At 38.4% G+C, this 17,915-nt stretch overlaps 2 protein-coding genes across 6 annotated transcripts in view; both read left to right on the forward strand.

The window, feature by feature from the left end:
* anks1b (ankyrin repeat and sterile alpha motif domain containing 1B) overlaps positions 1 to 17,915 on the forward strand; it is a 282,958-nt gene that overhangs the window by 27,623 nt on the left and 237,420 nt on the right. The window lies entirely within an intron of this gene.
* On the forward strand, positions 2,063 to 5,596 carry LOC113008603 (uncharacterized). The gene is made up of 5 exons (XM_026146090.1): positions 2,063 to 2,126; positions 2,594 to 3,595; positions 4,217 to 4,375; positions 4,699 to 4,794; positions 5,204 to 5,596. Exons 1-5 carry the CDS (start codon positions 2,124 to 2,126, stop codon positions 5,510 to 5,512), a joined length of 1,569 nt encoding a protein of 522 aa, XP_026001875.1. The 5' UTR covers positions 2,063 to 2,123; the 3' UTR covers positions 5,513 to 5,596.

Below are 17,915 nucleotides of genomic sequence, written 5' to 3' on the forward strand. Positions count from 1 at the left end.
AACACAAACTGGCATCTCTCTTTCTGTGTATGCAAACAGTGTTGCATGTTTCTCGAGCTGCAACACAAAAGATTGTAGAGGATTTCCATAACCTGCTCTCTTTCTCTAACATTCATACTCTCACCAGTGTAAAAGAGATCCTTTCAAAGCATGAAATAGAAGTAAATGATTGTGTTTTGCAAGACATTTCTAATGCCCTAGTTCAAACTAATCCACTGCTTTTAACAACATCGGAGAAAGGTTCCCTATCTACAGATCACAGAAGGAATATATATTTCAAAGAGCAGTTTTCTGTTGTAGAACCCACAGAGTATCTGTACAACACAGCTCATAAAAACTCTTTTGTTTATATATCTGTCACTAAGATACTTGAGACTTTACTGGGACGGGCAGATTTTTTGGACCAAATTGTATTTAATCAAGAAGCTTTATCTGGACACTTTAAGTCATTTCAAGACGGCAAGTACTACAAGGGCAATAAGTTACTGGGACAACAAAACTTATGTATCAGTTTGGGGTTGTATATTGATGATTTTGAAGTTTGTAACCCACTGGGCACCTCTAGAAAACGTCACAAGATTACTGCAGTATATTGGGTAGTTCTTAATTTACCACCCAGATTTCGATCTAATCTTTGTTCAATTCAGCTTGCTCTCTTAGGTAAAAGTGTGGATGTCAAACAATATGGTTATGAAAAGTTTTTTGAGCCACTGATTAAAGATATAAGGTGTCTAGAAGAAGAGGGAATTTTTGTGGAAGTTGTAAGCCAGTTTATTAAGGGCACTGTATATTGTGTGAGCGCAGATAACCTTGGTGCACATGGTCTGGCAGGCTTTTATGAAAGTTTTACTGTTGACAAGTTCTGTCGCTTTTGTTTGATAAGTCGGGACAAAATTGCAACGACTGAAGTTAATGACTTCCAATTGAGGGGTGTTGATCAACACAATTCATTTCTGGAAGAGCTTAGGCAAACTGACAACCTCCAAAGTGTTAATGGGGTAAAAAGGGAATGTGTACTGAGCAAACATTTACTATTCTTTCACCCAATAACCGGATTTCCTCCAGATATTTTGCATGACCTTTTTGAAGGCGTCATTCCTTTGGAGTTGTCCTTATGTTTAAAAAAGCTGATCTCAAAAGGGTTCATTACATTTGATACATTAAACAACTTCATAAAATCATTTCCCTACAAATATTCGGACAAAGTAAACAAGCCTCAAAAATTCCAAAAACAAGCTTTGAGAAAGGAACAGTTTTTGGTAATGGACATGAAAATTGGACACTGCTGCGCTTACTTCCTTTTATAATTGGATGTAAGATACCAGAACAGGAGCCAGCTTGGGAGATTTTAATGGACCTCAAGGAAATTGTTGACATTGTTGTCTCAAACAGACTCACTGAGGAAGCATTGTGTTATTTATCTTGCAAACTACTGGATCATCGCTTGTTGCTTACCAGTACCTTTCCGGACTTCAGACTAAGGCCAAAACACCACTTCATTGACCACTACCCACATCTTATACGCTGCTATGGGGCCGTTAGTGGAATTGTGGACGATGAGATTTGAAGCAAAACATAGCTTCTTTAAAAAGGTGATCCATGACACTCACAACTGGAAAAATGTGCTGCTAACTCTTTCCTTGAAACACCAGCAAATGATGGCATACCATCTGGATAGTGGGAACCTTTTAAAACCAAAGCTCTATGTTGACAATGTGAAAGTGGTCAGGGTTTCAGAATTGGATCCATCAATCAAGTGTGAAATACAAAAGAAGTACCCTCATCTAGACAGTGTGTCTCTGTCTAAAACCGTTCATTTTTTTGGGACACAGTATGTGGCGGGCATGATTTTATCTGCTGGGCAATGCAGTGGCCTCCCAGAATTCCACAAGATTGTGACCATTCTTGTCAATGCAGAGGAGGTGACATTCATTTGTAAAAGACTGAGTTCCTGGTACATTGAACATTTCAGGTCCTATGAGCTTGTTGAACACACCTGTGCAGACCTTCTTGTGCTGGATCCAGATGTGCTGACGGATTATCACCCTCTAACAGCATACACAGTTGGTGGAAAGCTGATGGTGACCCCAAGGACGTACCTTCTCTATTAAAGCAACTTTATAATGGTATGTTCTCTCCCCTCCACCCTGTCTCCTATTCTGATCTCCCCTCTCACCCACCCTTTTTCTCTATTGTACTCTACTTCAAAACTCATTTCCCCTTGCTTTTTCTTTTCTTCTCCACACACTTCTTTCTTCTATCACTCTGCTATCCTCACCAAATTATCTCGCTCTCCTTTGTTTTCTCCTCATTAAGCATTAGTTTTGTGCTGAATGAATTGAAGGTTTTCCCAAGTGTAGGCCAGTTGAGTACAGTGGCTGAAGAAAATGAAAACTTGGATATAGACTTGAGCTTTATTTAAAAAAATTTTGTGTGTGTGTGTTTTTTACATTTGTAGACTAAATCATTTGCAAATCAAATGTAGTCAGCAGATTCATCTGGAAAAAGGCAGCTGTATGGTATAGGTGTCAACTGTCTTCTAATTGTGTTTGGCTATTGATTTTCTGCCAACTTTTTTTTCTCCTCTTTTCAGACTTTGTTACTTCGGGTAGTTCTTTCCTCCAGAGAAGCCCGGCGAGTCCAGCTTCCTGAAGTACCAGCATCTGTGGGACAATTGATTGATATACTTAAAGAAAGACTTGAACTTGCAGGTGACTTCTCACTACAGTTTGAGGATCCAGATTTCGGAAATGCAATATGCAATCTTACAGCAATATCTGAATTACCAGCTGAGCGTGCAGTCCTGCATATAATGTGGAACTGTGATTCATCTACACTTAACCAATCCATTGCTTCAGTGTCCTCTGCTTCAGTCTCTTCCCAGGACACAATAAGTGTGCACTCTGATGATTTCAGGCCTAGCTGGACCGATACTATCCAGATGAACTTAAGACATGTGTCAGAGTGGCCCTCTCCATTTTCTATTCCCAAGTTTTCACATGATGTTGAACTGAAATTGTGTAAGGCTAATGTGACATATGAAAAATCTAAGAAGGGCCTTGCAGTAACAAGAGACATGAAGATGGAGATTTTGGATAAAATTGCAGAGGCAGTGTTTGAAATTAAAGCCTACCCTGAGAAAGATGAGGTTGAGTCAGTGGCTTCTGCACTGGTTCTCAAATATCCATGCCTGAAGGAGCCAGGTAGCATCACAGGCTACGAGGGATGGAAAGCAAGTATCAAGCACAAACTTGGAAACTACAGATCAAAGCTTCGTCGGGCAGGCTGCAATGAAGTAAATGTAAACAGGAAAAGGAAAGGAGAAGATGAAGCCAGCAGTCCTTTCACCCTTAAAAAGCCCAAACGTGGAGAGGTCAATCATGTCCCAGATTATCCACAGCACCATGATGATTCTACTCTTGAAGAGGAAAGAGTTGCTCTGGTCAGTGAAATGAAGAAGAAACAAAAGAACTTGAAAGTCATACAGCAGAAGATGGCGCTGACATTTTCTCTCAGGCGGAGAGAGGTTGTGGAGTGTCAACCTATGGTATCTGAGGTCCAGGAGAGATGGCCTGGGCTGTTTTCCTCTGAGGAGGTAAGAGTGTCCAAATTTATTTATAATTTAATTATTATTCAAATTGGGCATGACTTATACTAGATGGACTATTATTGAAGTAGTACAGTATTTGCTGGTGTAATGCATTGGCCAACTTTATTATACCTTGTGCAACCAGTCCACATTGAAATCTGTGACCCATTAGATTATTTGACCTGTCATAATATTCTTACCCTGAACATTTCTGCCAGTACAAGAAAAGAGTCCCCATGCTAAATCAAAATTGTTCTTCCTGTGAAACAGAAAGTCAATCACATAATTTTTGACTTAGCATGTATGTTTTTTTATTTTAGTGCTGGAAATAGGACTTCTATAGACTGAGATTTTTAGGGAAAGAATACTAAGGCAGGTCACATAATCTGATTCGTCACAGATTTTGGTGCAACGTAGAACATAATATGTATTTGCATATTGATACTGTTTTTTGTGGAGGGTGTTTCTATTCCTGTGCAAAATGTGTATTCATGAGAGATTTTTGAAGTAGGTTTTGCGGTTGATAACACAGTCAGGCATATAACATGGTGCAGACTGTACAAGGCAGCTACCCAGAAATTTTCTGTGCTGAATAAATGGCAATATTTTGGTTATTGTCTTGTTTAGATATCTGAAGAATTTCATCGGATCACAAGCAAAGACCTCCTAGGGACGTTCAATGCATCCCTCAACAAATTTGTGCCTGGCCTGCTGAAACTATACCGGTCTAAGAAGGGAGCTCTTGGTGAGGACATGGAAGACCTCTTGGATAAACTTGATGAACAGGTAAGTGCTCCTTTACCTGACATTTTTAGAAGAGAGTATACCTTTGTCATAACAGAAAAAAATGTTGGCTTCAGCCAAAACACATCAATGGAAATGAATGTAATCAGTCATTACTTTGTTTTTATTTGGCGGTATTTTATTTAATTTGTAAAAAGAAAGTAAAATCGTTAAAATGGTGTTTTGTTTTTTTAAGTTTTACATGTTGCTGGGCCTGATCTGTATTTTATTTTCATTACTATAAGAGTTCTGATTTTGCATTGTGTGTAGGTACACCACGTTACTATACTAATTTAAATGCTTGTTTTCCACTGAATGCTCTTTAGACATCTGACATTGTGTCCCACCGAAAGACAGCAGCACTGAGAGGCCTGCCCATTTTCCTCAGAGAGGATGCAACACAGGTTTTCCTGAAGTGCTTAGTAAGTACAAAAAAGTAATGCAAGCAAAACTAATTGCTATGAGATGTTTTTAAAAGATGATTTAATCCAAAATGGAAATGTCCACTTCCTCAGTGCAGTCCAGATAATTTTATGGTGAGGATTGCAGTTGTCATAACTCTCGCTGCTTTTTTTCTGCTGAGGAGCACCTGGGCATTGTTAGTGGGTGTTCAACAGCAGAAAATATTTTTGTACAAAACTCATCACAAGGTTGGTTGGTGAAAGATATTGTGCTGTTAATTAAAGGAAAATAAGCTTTTTCTTTTTAAAACCTCCATGAGTCAAATGAGCATCATGGTATAGAGGTTAAAGTTAAGATCTTTAGAAATGTATTTTGTCTTTAATTTTTCTTAGCTTTCAATAATTCATATTTTACTTTTCTTCTCTTCAGGACACTGACATTTTGGAACCAGTGTTGAACGGTGCATCAGTTGCCATCCTCACCATCCTGCAAGATGACGATGCCGATACGTCTGTGCGAGAACATGCTGTTGTGTTGGAAGGGGACATCGTGCTACATAACATTCCAGACCTCTCTACTGCCTTGGCATACCTCTTTGGCCTTCTGTATGCCCTCAACATTGATTATCCAAAGCAGATGAGTTATACCTTTGAAGCAATTCAGGGCATCTTTTTTGAACTCGGTGGCTCTCGATGCTCACAGCGCATAAGGTCTCTAAAAACAAAGCTTTTGCTGTGACTGTTAATGGGGAAGCCAGACATGAGTTTAACTTGTTCTTAAACATGTTCAAGTGCATTGTAGAGTCATGTAAAAAAAAAAAAACCCAGTAGTTCAACCCCTTTCCCTCTATATAATCGTTCACCTGTTACAAAGAGTTGCATATTTAGTGTTTGAACTGTTAAAATTAATTAGGAATAAGTGAAGGAAAGAGGGAGGAAAGGAAGAAGGGAGAAAAGAAGGAACAGTCAAAACAGAATGGTTCATTTTGACCTGGTCGGTCAATATGAAGTTGAAGTGGATAAGGGATTATTTGAAATGTAAATATTAGTCAGATGAATCTGTATTATTGAGAATCTATGGTGAAATTTTGTCTTGTAGGATTTTATAAGATTTGTTATAGTGTTTTTCACTCCACCTGAAGTATGGAACTGGTATTTTACCTGATAGTTCGCTGTTCATTGATGGTAACATTTCTAATAACTTTTGACTTCTGTAGTTCATCATAGTAAGCCCATGTAAAATGTCGATGTCTGGGTACATAGGCAATTGTTTGTTGCACTACCCTATTTAGTGTGCAATAGTTAAGTTAAGCTTTTACAGGACAGTCAGGGTGTGAACGTGAATGACTAAGCTGCTGGACACTTTTCTTTTTTTCTGGACTCTGGAATTTTAATGTCTCTGCTGGGGTGCTCAAAGCACCCTAAAGAAACTGGCAACACGTTTTTTTCTGTTTGTTTGCTTTTTTACAGAAATTCACCCCACTGCCCATGACCTTCTGAAATATACTGAAAGCACTGTTGAAAAAAATAAATACGTTTTTACATAACATTCAGTTGTGCTTTGTTTTATTCTATATCTGTTTGAGTGTTTTTTCAAGTACGATAACAGCATACATTTTTCTTTATTTATATTGGTAAATTTTCAACTCACTGGAGTAAGAATTGTATGATTATTCAACAAGAATATCTGCGTTTGGTGAATTTAGGAATACATGGCCTTGGAGGGAATAATTGTATGTTAATTCAACAGGAATATCTTTGTTTGGTGAAGGCAGAAATACATGGCATTGAAACCAGAATTTCTTTGTTAGACTTACAGGATTATCCTAATTAGGTGAACAAGTAGATCCAAGTTGGCAGAACATGAAAATATTAGTTAAGTCAACTACAGTTGGCAGAAGTTGAGAAAACTCAAAAATCTCTTGCATCATGTTGCCTTGAAATTTTAAGTTTTCTCAACTTTTTCTTTTTTACAGTGTACAGCACAAGTTTGTTTACTCTTCCTGTCGTTCTCCACTGCTGTCAAACACAGGCATGGCATGCTGTTTGCCATCTTGCTGACACAAAAAGAAGCTTTGCCAATATTGTCCTTTATTTTCATAAAACAAGGCTAGACTAGAATTTAATTTGGTATAACTCAGTGTGATTAGCTGGACTTTATTTTCGTTACAGTAGGCTAAACAGTGCTCGAAGTTGGTTAGATTAGTTTAGGATTAAACGAATTTAAAAATGTGGTGCATTTATAAATCACATGAGATTTATATTGCATGCAACTTCTTGACTGGATGCAGACACATTTTTGTTTTCCTTGGAAAAAGTAGGATTATTATTTTTTTTTAGAAGCTAGCCTCTACTACAGTTTTTTTTAAAGTAATTATTTTATTGCTATCAGTAAATAAGAATTTTAATTTAATGAAGCAAAATTCCAAGTTTCTCAAAATGTGCATTTGCTAAATTTTGAATTAACTCAAAATTTTGAGACAACTAACTTCAGATTTTGAGATACTGTCAGTAACAGTATCATAAAAAGCTAACATGCTAAAGTGCTAACTAAGCTAATCAAACTGACTGCTACTTGTTACTTTATACTACAGAAGTAAGATATTTATATTCTTATCTAATCCATCCCAAGAAAGAGAATACAATTGCAAGCTATTTGGCTGCAAGAAGTCATGACTAAAAGTGATTCCGGCTGAATTTTACTCATTAGTTGCAATAACCTGCTGCTAGCTGTTCGTTAGCTTAACTTTGAAAAAAGACTTAAAATAGTTTTATTAAAGTTAGAAAGCATTTATAACCAGCATTAAACTCTGTTAATTAACATCTTATATTTGTATAAAAAGAGCACATTTTAATTGATCTGATAGACTTTAGGCTACATTTTGGCAGGAAGTGATCGTATTTTGTTTTCTTTGGAAAAAGTAATTATACTGTAATAACGATATAAATATATTTATTTTTAACCTCACTCAAGATGAACTATTTCCTTAATACACTGATACAGACGAGTACCCTCAGACTAGTTTTGAGACCAAATAACTTAATTTCATTTTTCAGAGCGATTTGTTGACTGAGCATCCAAAAGCCGCGATATTATTAACATCAGTTTTACTCTGTAACCAGAGCTATGGCGGCGCTAGAGAGCACAATATATAAATCAGATAGTGATCAGATAAATCTCACTCTCAAATCTCACTTTCATGGTAACTGTATTAGAATTCGATTATGAGGTAATTTAGAACATAGTAAAAAAAGCAGCTCTATGGCACTGCTGTTTGCAGAAATAAAACCAAATGACACAACCTTGTTGCAGTTTTTCTGTTAGTCTAAGTTTTACTTTCTAGAGATGCGGGTTACTTACTTACTTACTTTAAGTTACAAATTCTTTCTTCAGTTTCTAATTCTGCAGTGTGAAACTTAAATTACACTGTTAGAGCTGAATGATGATACAAACTAACGACCTGTTGATAGTTGAAATGCCACCAGTTCCTCAAACCTGCCATGGGAAAAAAGGTTTTAAGGGTTTAATTTTAGCGAGCCACATTTCTCTGCTTTAAAGTAGAGTTATTTACTTCTATGTAGTTTACTTTGGTTTCTCTGAGACACAAAATCTTCAGCCAATTTGATACACTGTGTGTAGTTTTACTTAATAAGTGAAAGAGAGATAATATTTTCATATGAATGAGTGTGTTTGTATCTATGACTGCCTGAGGATGAGATGGCTCTGAGACTGTGTGTATTGCTTGTGTGTGTGTGTGTGTGTGTGTGTGTGTGTGTGTGTGTGTGTTCTTTCTTTCTATCTTTTTTTTTTTTTTTTTTTTAATCCTGTGTGTGAACTCCAGACAGTCCCCAGTGTCTGACTGGGCTGTAAGTAGCCATGGGAAAGACAGACACACACACACACACACACACACACGCACACACACGCGCGCACACGCACGCAGGACCGAACAAGGACACAAATAAATGCTTTTTTGGATGTTTTCTTCTCAGCATCCAGAGATTTTGGCTTGTGAGTAAAGCTCTCCTTCTCCTCATCCCTTTATCCTCTCACATAGCACGCCTCCCCCTCCCCCCACCCCCCTCCCCTTTTCTCTTTGTGGTAATTAAGTGGCTCCACCTTCACTGTGTCTGATGGGGTTTTGATGCGAATCCAAAAATCACACCGTGGTTTGGGTTCTAACCGTTTTGTGATTTCTTATGTGATGTTTTCTCTAAGAGTGTGTGTGTGTGTGTGTGTGTGTGTGTGTGTGTGTGTGTGATAGACCATTTTGTGGGATTGATATAATTGTTTGACTTTCACATTTTATGTGTTCACGTCTTGGTACTGACCGTGATATTCCTTTGTTATTAAACCTTTTTATTGATTGTGGGTGCAATTATTTGTGTGTCCTTGGTCAGCTTTTTTTTTTGGCCCTCATGCTCGTGCTTTAAAAAAGTGGCCACACCTTTAATTTTAGATTTGTCATTAAACGGTTTAGTGAGCATTGCATTAGTTCTCACAGACCATGGAGGCAGAATTGTGCAGGAAATGTTGTTTTTTTTATGAGTGGATTTTACATGTAATGTTTTGGATGGTATTTATTATTATGATTTTATGTGTTCTAATATATAATAATGGTATTATTAGTATTAAATCACATATTCTCTGTGCTTGCCCATTTAGACTTATGTACACTAACCTTCCACTTTATTAGGTAACTGCTCATTAATGCAAATATCTAATTAGCCCAGTTACATGGTTGTAACACATGGCATTTAGACATAACTGTGGCATGGTTGCTGGTGTTAGACAGGTGGACCTGGGTGTTTCAGACAGTGCTGATTTTTTGCCAAGGTTTACAGAGAAAGGCCCAAAAAACTAAAAAAATCCTTACTGAAGCCACAATGCCTCAGCAATAGTAACTCAAATAACCACTCGTTTCAAGGGAGGCATGCAGAAGAGCATCTCTGAACGCACAACACATTGACTCTTGAACCAGACGGGCTACTGCAGCAGAAGAGCTCACCAGGTGCCATTCCTGTAAGAACAGCAAACTGAAGCTACAATTCTCACCAAAATTGGACAATAGAAGGAAAAACATTGGCCCAAAATGGTTTAGATATAATAAAATAACAATCCTATTTAGGTTAAGAGGTCTTGACTGAAATATAGTTTCATAAAAGAGATGAGCGAAATAAGTAAAATCTAAAAATTGCAATCACCTGTTTTTTCATTGGGAGGCTGAGACGTGTCCTGATTGCTTCACTTAAGTCCTTGAACTGTTTTTATTCTTCGTTTAACAGCAAGATAATCCCAAATCAGTTTGTGGAAAAAGTAGAATATGAAATCACATGTGTATCAATATTTGAGTTTGAAATTACGCAGCTATGGCACATATATTCAGTCCTTTTCCTTTCTTGTTTTAATTGCCAAAGCTAAGTATTGTAACACAGAAAAATGGTTTAAAAATCACAGGGGAGCACCTTGTGTTTAGAGATACAAAGTGGACCTGTCAGCTACATCTAATGATGCAGGAGTGTTGACAGTGGAGAGGAGGAGAATTAAAAGCTCCCTAATGAGATCAGACAAGCTCACTTTCTTCTTCATGTACACACCTGCCAATTACAGCATTGTTTAACCCAGTGGAAAGCCAAACAGCTTGTCTGCTTTATCTCTAAATACTCGTCTGTCATACACTTAATTTCAGGAAGCAAGAAAGAAAAATGGAAAATGGAGAAGCCGTGCTTTAAAGAAACTTTTAGGAGAAAGTTGTTTGACATTTTGCCTGGAGGTAAATGACAAGTTTTCCATTAGTTACTACATGAAGAAAATTAACTTGGCTGCAGATACATAAGTCAGGTGCAGATCGTACCTGATTCAATATCATAATATTAGCCCTGAGATCAGAAAGAAACATCAAGTTATACCTGATGAATTAAATGTTTCTATCAAAGAAAGAATCAAACATCAACCATAAAACTGCAAGTCCTTTAAAAAAATGAGTTAACGAAATGTAACATGCCCAAAACATCAGTGATGTAGTAGCTCATCCAACTCATAATCCATCACATTTTACAGTTACCTGTAAAAATGGCACATGTAACCTTTACCTTGAGAACATTTAGGTTGAAGACACATTAGGTGATCATTGTATGCTATTTTGATTAAATTATGCACCAAGTCTTTTAGAGTTCGTAGTATCAAACCCAGTCTAAGAAGTAAAGTCTTGAATTATCATGACCAGCCAGACCCTGTTGTTTGAAAAACCAGCAAGTGCAACTTTGCTTATTGCTCAAATTTTTAGGGAACGTAGTCAATGTAATTAAAATTCACTGAATAAGCTCTGTGAATATCACCAAATCATAAACATAAAAGCAAATTCTTTAAATAGGTTGATATTAAATAGAAAAAACCCTGAACTTATCAGTTCCACTGGAGGCTAAATATGCAACGTGGTTTGAAAATACTTCTTAGGATGAATATGTTAGACACTATATAAACGGCTGATATTCATAGACGGGTTTAGGCTGACAGTGTGGAGAGATTGCAGCTGATAGAGGAGAAGCGAGAGAGAATCATTTATAGTAATGCTCTCACAGTTGCTGTCTTTTCTTTCTCTCATTCCTAAACTAAAATGTGAACCACAGATTGCTGTTTCCCTGGCAGCTGAGACAGCCATCGCAGGCATGCTGATAGTAACTGGCATCTCAGCCATTTTTACCAATGAATGGAGCTTTCACAAATGATCTATCACTCCTTCTCTCTATCTCCCCTAGAGCTCTTCTTTGCACGATAGCGTGTCTCTCCACCAGGCTCGGACACACATATTTAGTAACACACACCGCCAACTGCGCGCATCCCACATGTCATGTGCCACCTCCTCTCGGCAGGAGCAGTCAGCCTGGATCTCTGCGCTCTGCTTCCCGAGGTGTGTTGTCTGGATCAGGGGGTGTCTGACCGTCTGTTGATGTCACGGAAGCCACTGGCAGGGGCAGAACCGGGTGCCAGCAAGTCCCAGCAGGCGTCACGCTGCCTGCTTTTTACCATAGTATCTCTACAGGGTGGCTCACGTGTCAAGTATGCTTCGGACGTTGTTACTGTTGGTCACGGGCCTGAGTCTAAACACGAAATCTTTACATTCAGTTAATAAAGGACTCGAGAGGATTTAGTTTTTATTACAGGCAGAAAGGAGGACATCAGTTAAAAGTAAAACAAAACATGTGTGAGGTGTTTGGCTTTTTTTTTTTTTTTTTACTTTTACCACTCAATCAATACAACATTTTGTGCTTGTAACCAGAATGCATTTTGTTAGATCATGTGCTTCAGTGGAGCTACCATACTGTTATGGAGCATGTTTATGAAGGCACGATGTCTGTCCACACTCAAAAGAATGAGGACTTGCTGAATTTTAAATCATGTTTTAAGCAGTTTTATGGGGTATTTGGTACCAAATGTAGTGCCGTAGAGACCTGAGTGGTCACAGAGGGCGCTATCCCAGAGCCCACGTTAGGTAAGGTATTTTCTTGCTCTAAGCAGACAGGTTGTGCCCATTTAATAATTATCATCACATTATCCCCACCTGTTTGTTTATTCAGGCTGCAGGTAAAAATGCACAGTTTTGACTTCTTCCATTTCCGATTCAATACTGATATCGGGAATTTAGGTTTTTTTAGGTTTTGATCAGGAATGACCGGGAGAGAAGGGGGAGTGGATATGTTGGACAAAGGATGTTGAATATGGAGCTGGCAGGCTGGAGGAAAAGACGACGACCACATTCATGGGTCTAGTGAAGGAGGACATGCAGAGTGTGGGTGTGCTGGAATAGGATGCTAGGGAAAGGGTGAGATGGAGGCAGATGACTCTCTGTGACGGCCAAAATAAGAGGAAGGCCTTGATTTTAGGCATCTGCTCATAGTTGTGCCAGCTTGGCTGTAGTTTTTGCTTAGGTAAAAAACTTTTGGAAACACAAAAAAAAGCTGCTGGTGTAACAGGCGTGAAATGCCTCCAAACTGTTGCTGCAGTCATGCCACATTAGCTCTACCCCTAGCTGTTTATTGTGGCATACCAAAGTAAACACAGAAAAGAACTGAGCTGAGTAGTTCACCCATAGTTCGGCACATTTCCACGATAGCCAGTCCAAATAGTGGACTGGTGATCTGTGGCTGCAGTTGTATCTTTCATAGCTTCATTTACAGCTCCTTAGTTTGCTGGCTTTGTTCACTTTAAAACCAAAATGATCCCAAATGATGAGTTTGCAGAAATAAAATCTCAGGTCACATGTTTCAATGTTTCACATGAAACTAAATACATAGTCATAAAGAATTCAGACAATTTTTCCTTCCATTGTGTATAGATGAGCTGCGCCGGTAAGCTGATGTATTCTCCATTCATTTTAGTAGCCTCAGAATGAAGACTGAGACATTTCAGAAAACCGTAAAAGAAGTATCACATGAAGTCTTGCTCTAGAAAAAACCAAAACTTTTAAGAACACTTCAGTTCTACTTTGGTACTCCTACTTATTTTAAAGGTTACCTGAAGCAGACAGAGCTGTTAATGTAATGTCAGATTTTAAATGTCTTCCTGCAGTTCAATTTTATTGACTCTTATTTAGCAATGTCTGAACTGACTGCAACCCGTTTTTAAGAATGTGCTTTTCTTAAATTTTGACTGTAAGCACCATGTAAATGTAAAAAAAATCACTTGTGCTTAGTTATATAAACTTATACTGTATCTGTTCTGTGAATGCAGTCAGCCTGCATCTGTCTGTCTCTCTTGGGGCTCATTCTGCAGCGCTATGGCCTGCCTAGATCGATGCTTGTCTCCTCGAATGCCCTCCCAGCTTAGCAGAGCATAATAGTTAAATTTACCCTTTTTAATTTTTCATATTTATTTCCTATCTTATTCATAGCCTTTTCCTTTTTTTGTTTTCTTTAGGTCACGAGCAGTTGTCCAAGCATTTCACTACATATCGTACTGTGTATGACTGTGTACGTGACAAATAAAAATTTGAATTTGAATTTGAATTTAATAGCTCCTGAAAGGTCGTGACCTCTCTAATGAGCAGTTCATATGTTGACCCACCTCCTCAGACTGTGAATTCATGACAGCAGACATCCAGTTGTTTCCCCGAGGAAGTGAGTTCGCTTATTTCGCTGTATGACTGAGCGTTTTTGCCCTGCAGCTGTTTTTGTCAGCAGTTAGCTGTTAGCATGTGACAGTTTAGTGGTCAACAGTGATCCTCCTATAGGGAGTGTATTATACAGAACACAGATGCTGTGTACACCACGCTAAAGGTTAAAAATATCTAAACATAGTTTAGATTTTTTTTAACTGTTTAGTGCTTGTAGCTGTTGTGTATGTAGAATTAGCAGGGACATTAAAAATGATGCAGGTCTGCCGGTTATTGTTTTGCAGACTCATTAATTTACTTACCTTTTGATGAATTAATGCCAATGAGAGTTTACTTTAGACTAGTTAGTAGGGTTAAACTTAAAGTAAGACTTAGTAGCATTCATAGTTGAGACCCCCCATGAGGTTTGATATAGGTCATGTTATGATTTAGATTCACAAGAAGCAATTAATGTGATGGAATTGGAAGGACCATCTACACTAACTGGCTCAACGATGTAAAAATATCTCATGCAAATGTAGAAGTTGATTTGTTGAACACACCTCTTTTCAAAACCTTATTTTGGAGATTCTGTGTGCAGATTTACTTTGATTTTGATAAAGAAATGTCAGGTGGAATTTTATTTTTAAGGTCACAATATTCTGACTGCTGCAAGATGCTTAAACTGAAGATCAGACAGTGTGACAGTCTTAAAATTTTGATTATGTAGAAATGCAAAACCCCAGAACTGTTGTGACTTCTAACAAGTGTCAGTTCATGTCCTCCCCTTATATCGAAATGCTTTAATAAGTCAGAGATCTACATTATTCCTGGTGTGTTTGTTGTTTGGCACTTGGCGCCAGCCTGTTGGCGTGAGGAGTTGGTTCTTCCAGTTATAATTTAAGATCGCATTACACCCCCCCCCCCCCCCCCCCCCCCCCCCAAAAAAAACAAAAAACAAAAACAAAAACTGTCCGCTTCAGGTAGGATGATACAGCAGAAACAGAATGCCTACAGTCCTGTGATGTTCTCCCACAATCCAAAGGGCTCTCCCTCCTCTCCTCCTACTGTGGTGATGGCCATGTGGGAGTTAAATCGCTGCTCAGCTCAGGATTTTATCGATCTGCTATGGAGGAGTCCTCCCTGGCAGCGTTCCTTGCTGCCTATGAATCATGTGGATAACTGTGTGGTGCATCGGCTTGCCAGCGCACTGTAAAACCGAAAAACTGGATCTGAAAGAAGGTGTGTTGATGGTACACGGAGTTTTCCTCCACATAACCTCCCACCCTCTTCTTTTTTGAGCTCCTGTTGGTATGCTGAGCGTGAATAATTGCTCTGCTCTGCTGGCTGGCATGATAGCAACTTTACTCTCTCATTAATGTGAGTGACAAAAGAATTGATTACAGCTATAATTTCCCTGTTCACACTAGCAATATTTAACTTTGAGGGAGAGTTGAGCAGGCAATTGAGGCACTGGATATGAAATGAATAGGGCCGTGAATGAATTAGTATTTGACTAATTGCACAAAAGAGGATGTTGCATGGGAGAGCAATGACTGCAAAAGATGCACCAGCCAGCCAGAAAGCGTTGTCATGATGAATTTTATGTCTACACTGATGCAAAAAGTTAAAAATATTAATAATAAAAAAAGATCACTCTTATTCTTTAGCTTGTCACACTTTTCCTCAGTGATTGCTGTTGGTTGCTGATACTCTGTTCTAACCATCAAATCATCTGCAGCAGTGCTCATCAAAGTTTGATTTTATTTTATTTTATTTTTTTATTTTATTTTATTTTTTTTTACTTTACCAAATTGACCATCCCAGCTTTGCCATAATGGTCCATTTGATTCACCTTTTATTGTTTGTTTTATTTTCACTTGCTGAATATGGGACAGACTTGACTGGGGGAAAGAAGGGGAGAAAGAAAGAGGGAAAGAGAAACAGCTGAGAAGAGGGACGGGGGAGAAGGGCAAAAGACAAAAACCAACAGAACGGGCAGAGAAAAAAAAATGCATATATCGATCACCTGGATCACCTGCTGAGAAAGAAAAAAGAAAGCAAGCAGAAGAGAACAAGAGTAATAGAATAAACAACATCACAATGATATATGGGAATATGACAGTAAATACTAAATATTAAACATTATTGTGCAGCACATAAGATCAACAGAACACAGTGTGCTTTGAGGTAGGAGCCAAAAAGGGTGTAGTTTGTGGTTGTGATCACCCGTGTGTACACCTGTGAGCATGGACGCACTTGTTTGTTGTTGTTTTTTTAAAAGGTTCCTTCATGTAATGATCTGCTAGAGGGTGTGGGGGGGCCACCGCCCCGTCCTCCAGGGTATGAAGCAGGTATGGAGGAGATCAAAACTCCAGACATCCAGAGGCCCCCAGAACACAAGAGACCAAGGAAGACCAACAGAGGGGAAGCCGTTTGATTTTATGGTGCGAAGCACAACACGGGAACTACCAGCATCATCTGAAAGCAAACCTGCAGCTTGGTGTGTTGCATGTTGTCTATGAATGAGAAATGTGTACATGTGAGTGAATGAAAAGTAGTTTAGCTGTGTTTTTATTTACATATTGGTTGAGAAAGTGTGTTTTACAGTATTCTTTTAGCGTCTTTCAGCCCCACACAGTGATTCTTACCATTTTCATAATGTTTGAGATTGAGAGTAGGGCTGCCACGATTAGTCGACTAGTCACGATTATGTCGACTATTAAAATCGTCGACGACTAATTTAATAGTCGACGCATCGTTTAAAGCTTTGTAAGATCACAAAGGACGCAGGAATGAGTAGTAGGATTTAAGAGTGTAGTAACGGACTGAAACAGAAGATGGCAGCACTGCATGTACAAGGATGCCAGCTGCCGTTAAACCCCGAAGAAGAAGAAGCTGTGTCCCAGAATTCATAGCGCAGCCCAGCGCAGTTGTCGACAATGGCGGCAGCTAGTTAGTTTTAACTTTACTCTTATTATTCTTTCTGGGTCACAAAATAAACGTTTAACATATTTTCAGGCGAGAATGTAGCTGTGTAAACCGCAAATATCTGCTCAGTTTATCAAGACACCACATATTTTCAAAAGCGCTCCGATGTTTTCGGAGACGTCTGTTACCCACTAGCTCGTTAGCTAGGCGGGGGCAAGGCTAACTAGAGCCGTGAGAACACCGGACTCCCGGCAAATCGTTTTCAAACCCACCGCCGTCTTTCGCTAGTCAGGTTAAACATATATATAAGTCACTTAGATAAATTAAAAATGTTATTGTTTGGCTTTCTTTAGTATTTTATTTGTTCCTGAGTAAATCGGTTTGGCTGAGATTAAAGTTATAGTTTTTGCACAGCTAAAACTGTCAAGCAGACAGCTGATTATCAGAAGTGTGAGACGCTGGAGAATATACTCCGGTGTCCTGTTATATTTTAGAAAGCAAGGAGTTTATTAAACTTCACCGAAACAATCTGCAAATTTCATTAAAAATTAATAAACTACCATCTTGTCTTTATTTTTAGTTAGCACAAACACTTCAAGCTGTAAGCTAATGATAGTTATATAAGACCAGATGCTGCTGGTGCAATAAGCTGTACGCTGTACGTCCAATGGATGATGATCTGATTAGTCGACTAATCGCAAAAATAATCGGTGACTAGTCGACTATCAAAATAATCGTTTGTGGCAGCCCTAATTGAGAGTGATCTCTGCAGTCCTGCACTAATTAAATGCCGCTTCAGTGTATTTGTATTTCGCTTAAGACACAATTAGCTGGTCTAAAGGGAAAAGTAACTGCGTCTCCATGTTCCAGTGCTTAATTTTCATGCCACTGAGCAAAGAATATAGATTATTTTCACTAATGACTAATCAAGGGATTATTTTGGCATTAGTCCATTAAATCTGATAACGTGACCATCACAGCCTCCTTAGAGACTAAAGGGATGCCTCAGGACCATGCAACGAGTAATGAAACTTGATCTAGTGAATATTTTTTGCTTGATAAAATGTTTTTATAAATTCAAGTTAATGCATTTTTAAAAATTTGCTTCGCTGCGAAGCG

Source organism: Astatotilapia calliptera, chromosome 17 (assembly GCF_900246225.1).
Source record: "Astatotilapia calliptera chromosome 17, fAstCal1.2, whole genome shotgun sequence".
Lineage (NCBI taxonomy): Eukaryota > Metazoa > Chordata > Actinopteri > Cichliformes > Cichlidae > Astatotilapia > Astatotilapia calliptera.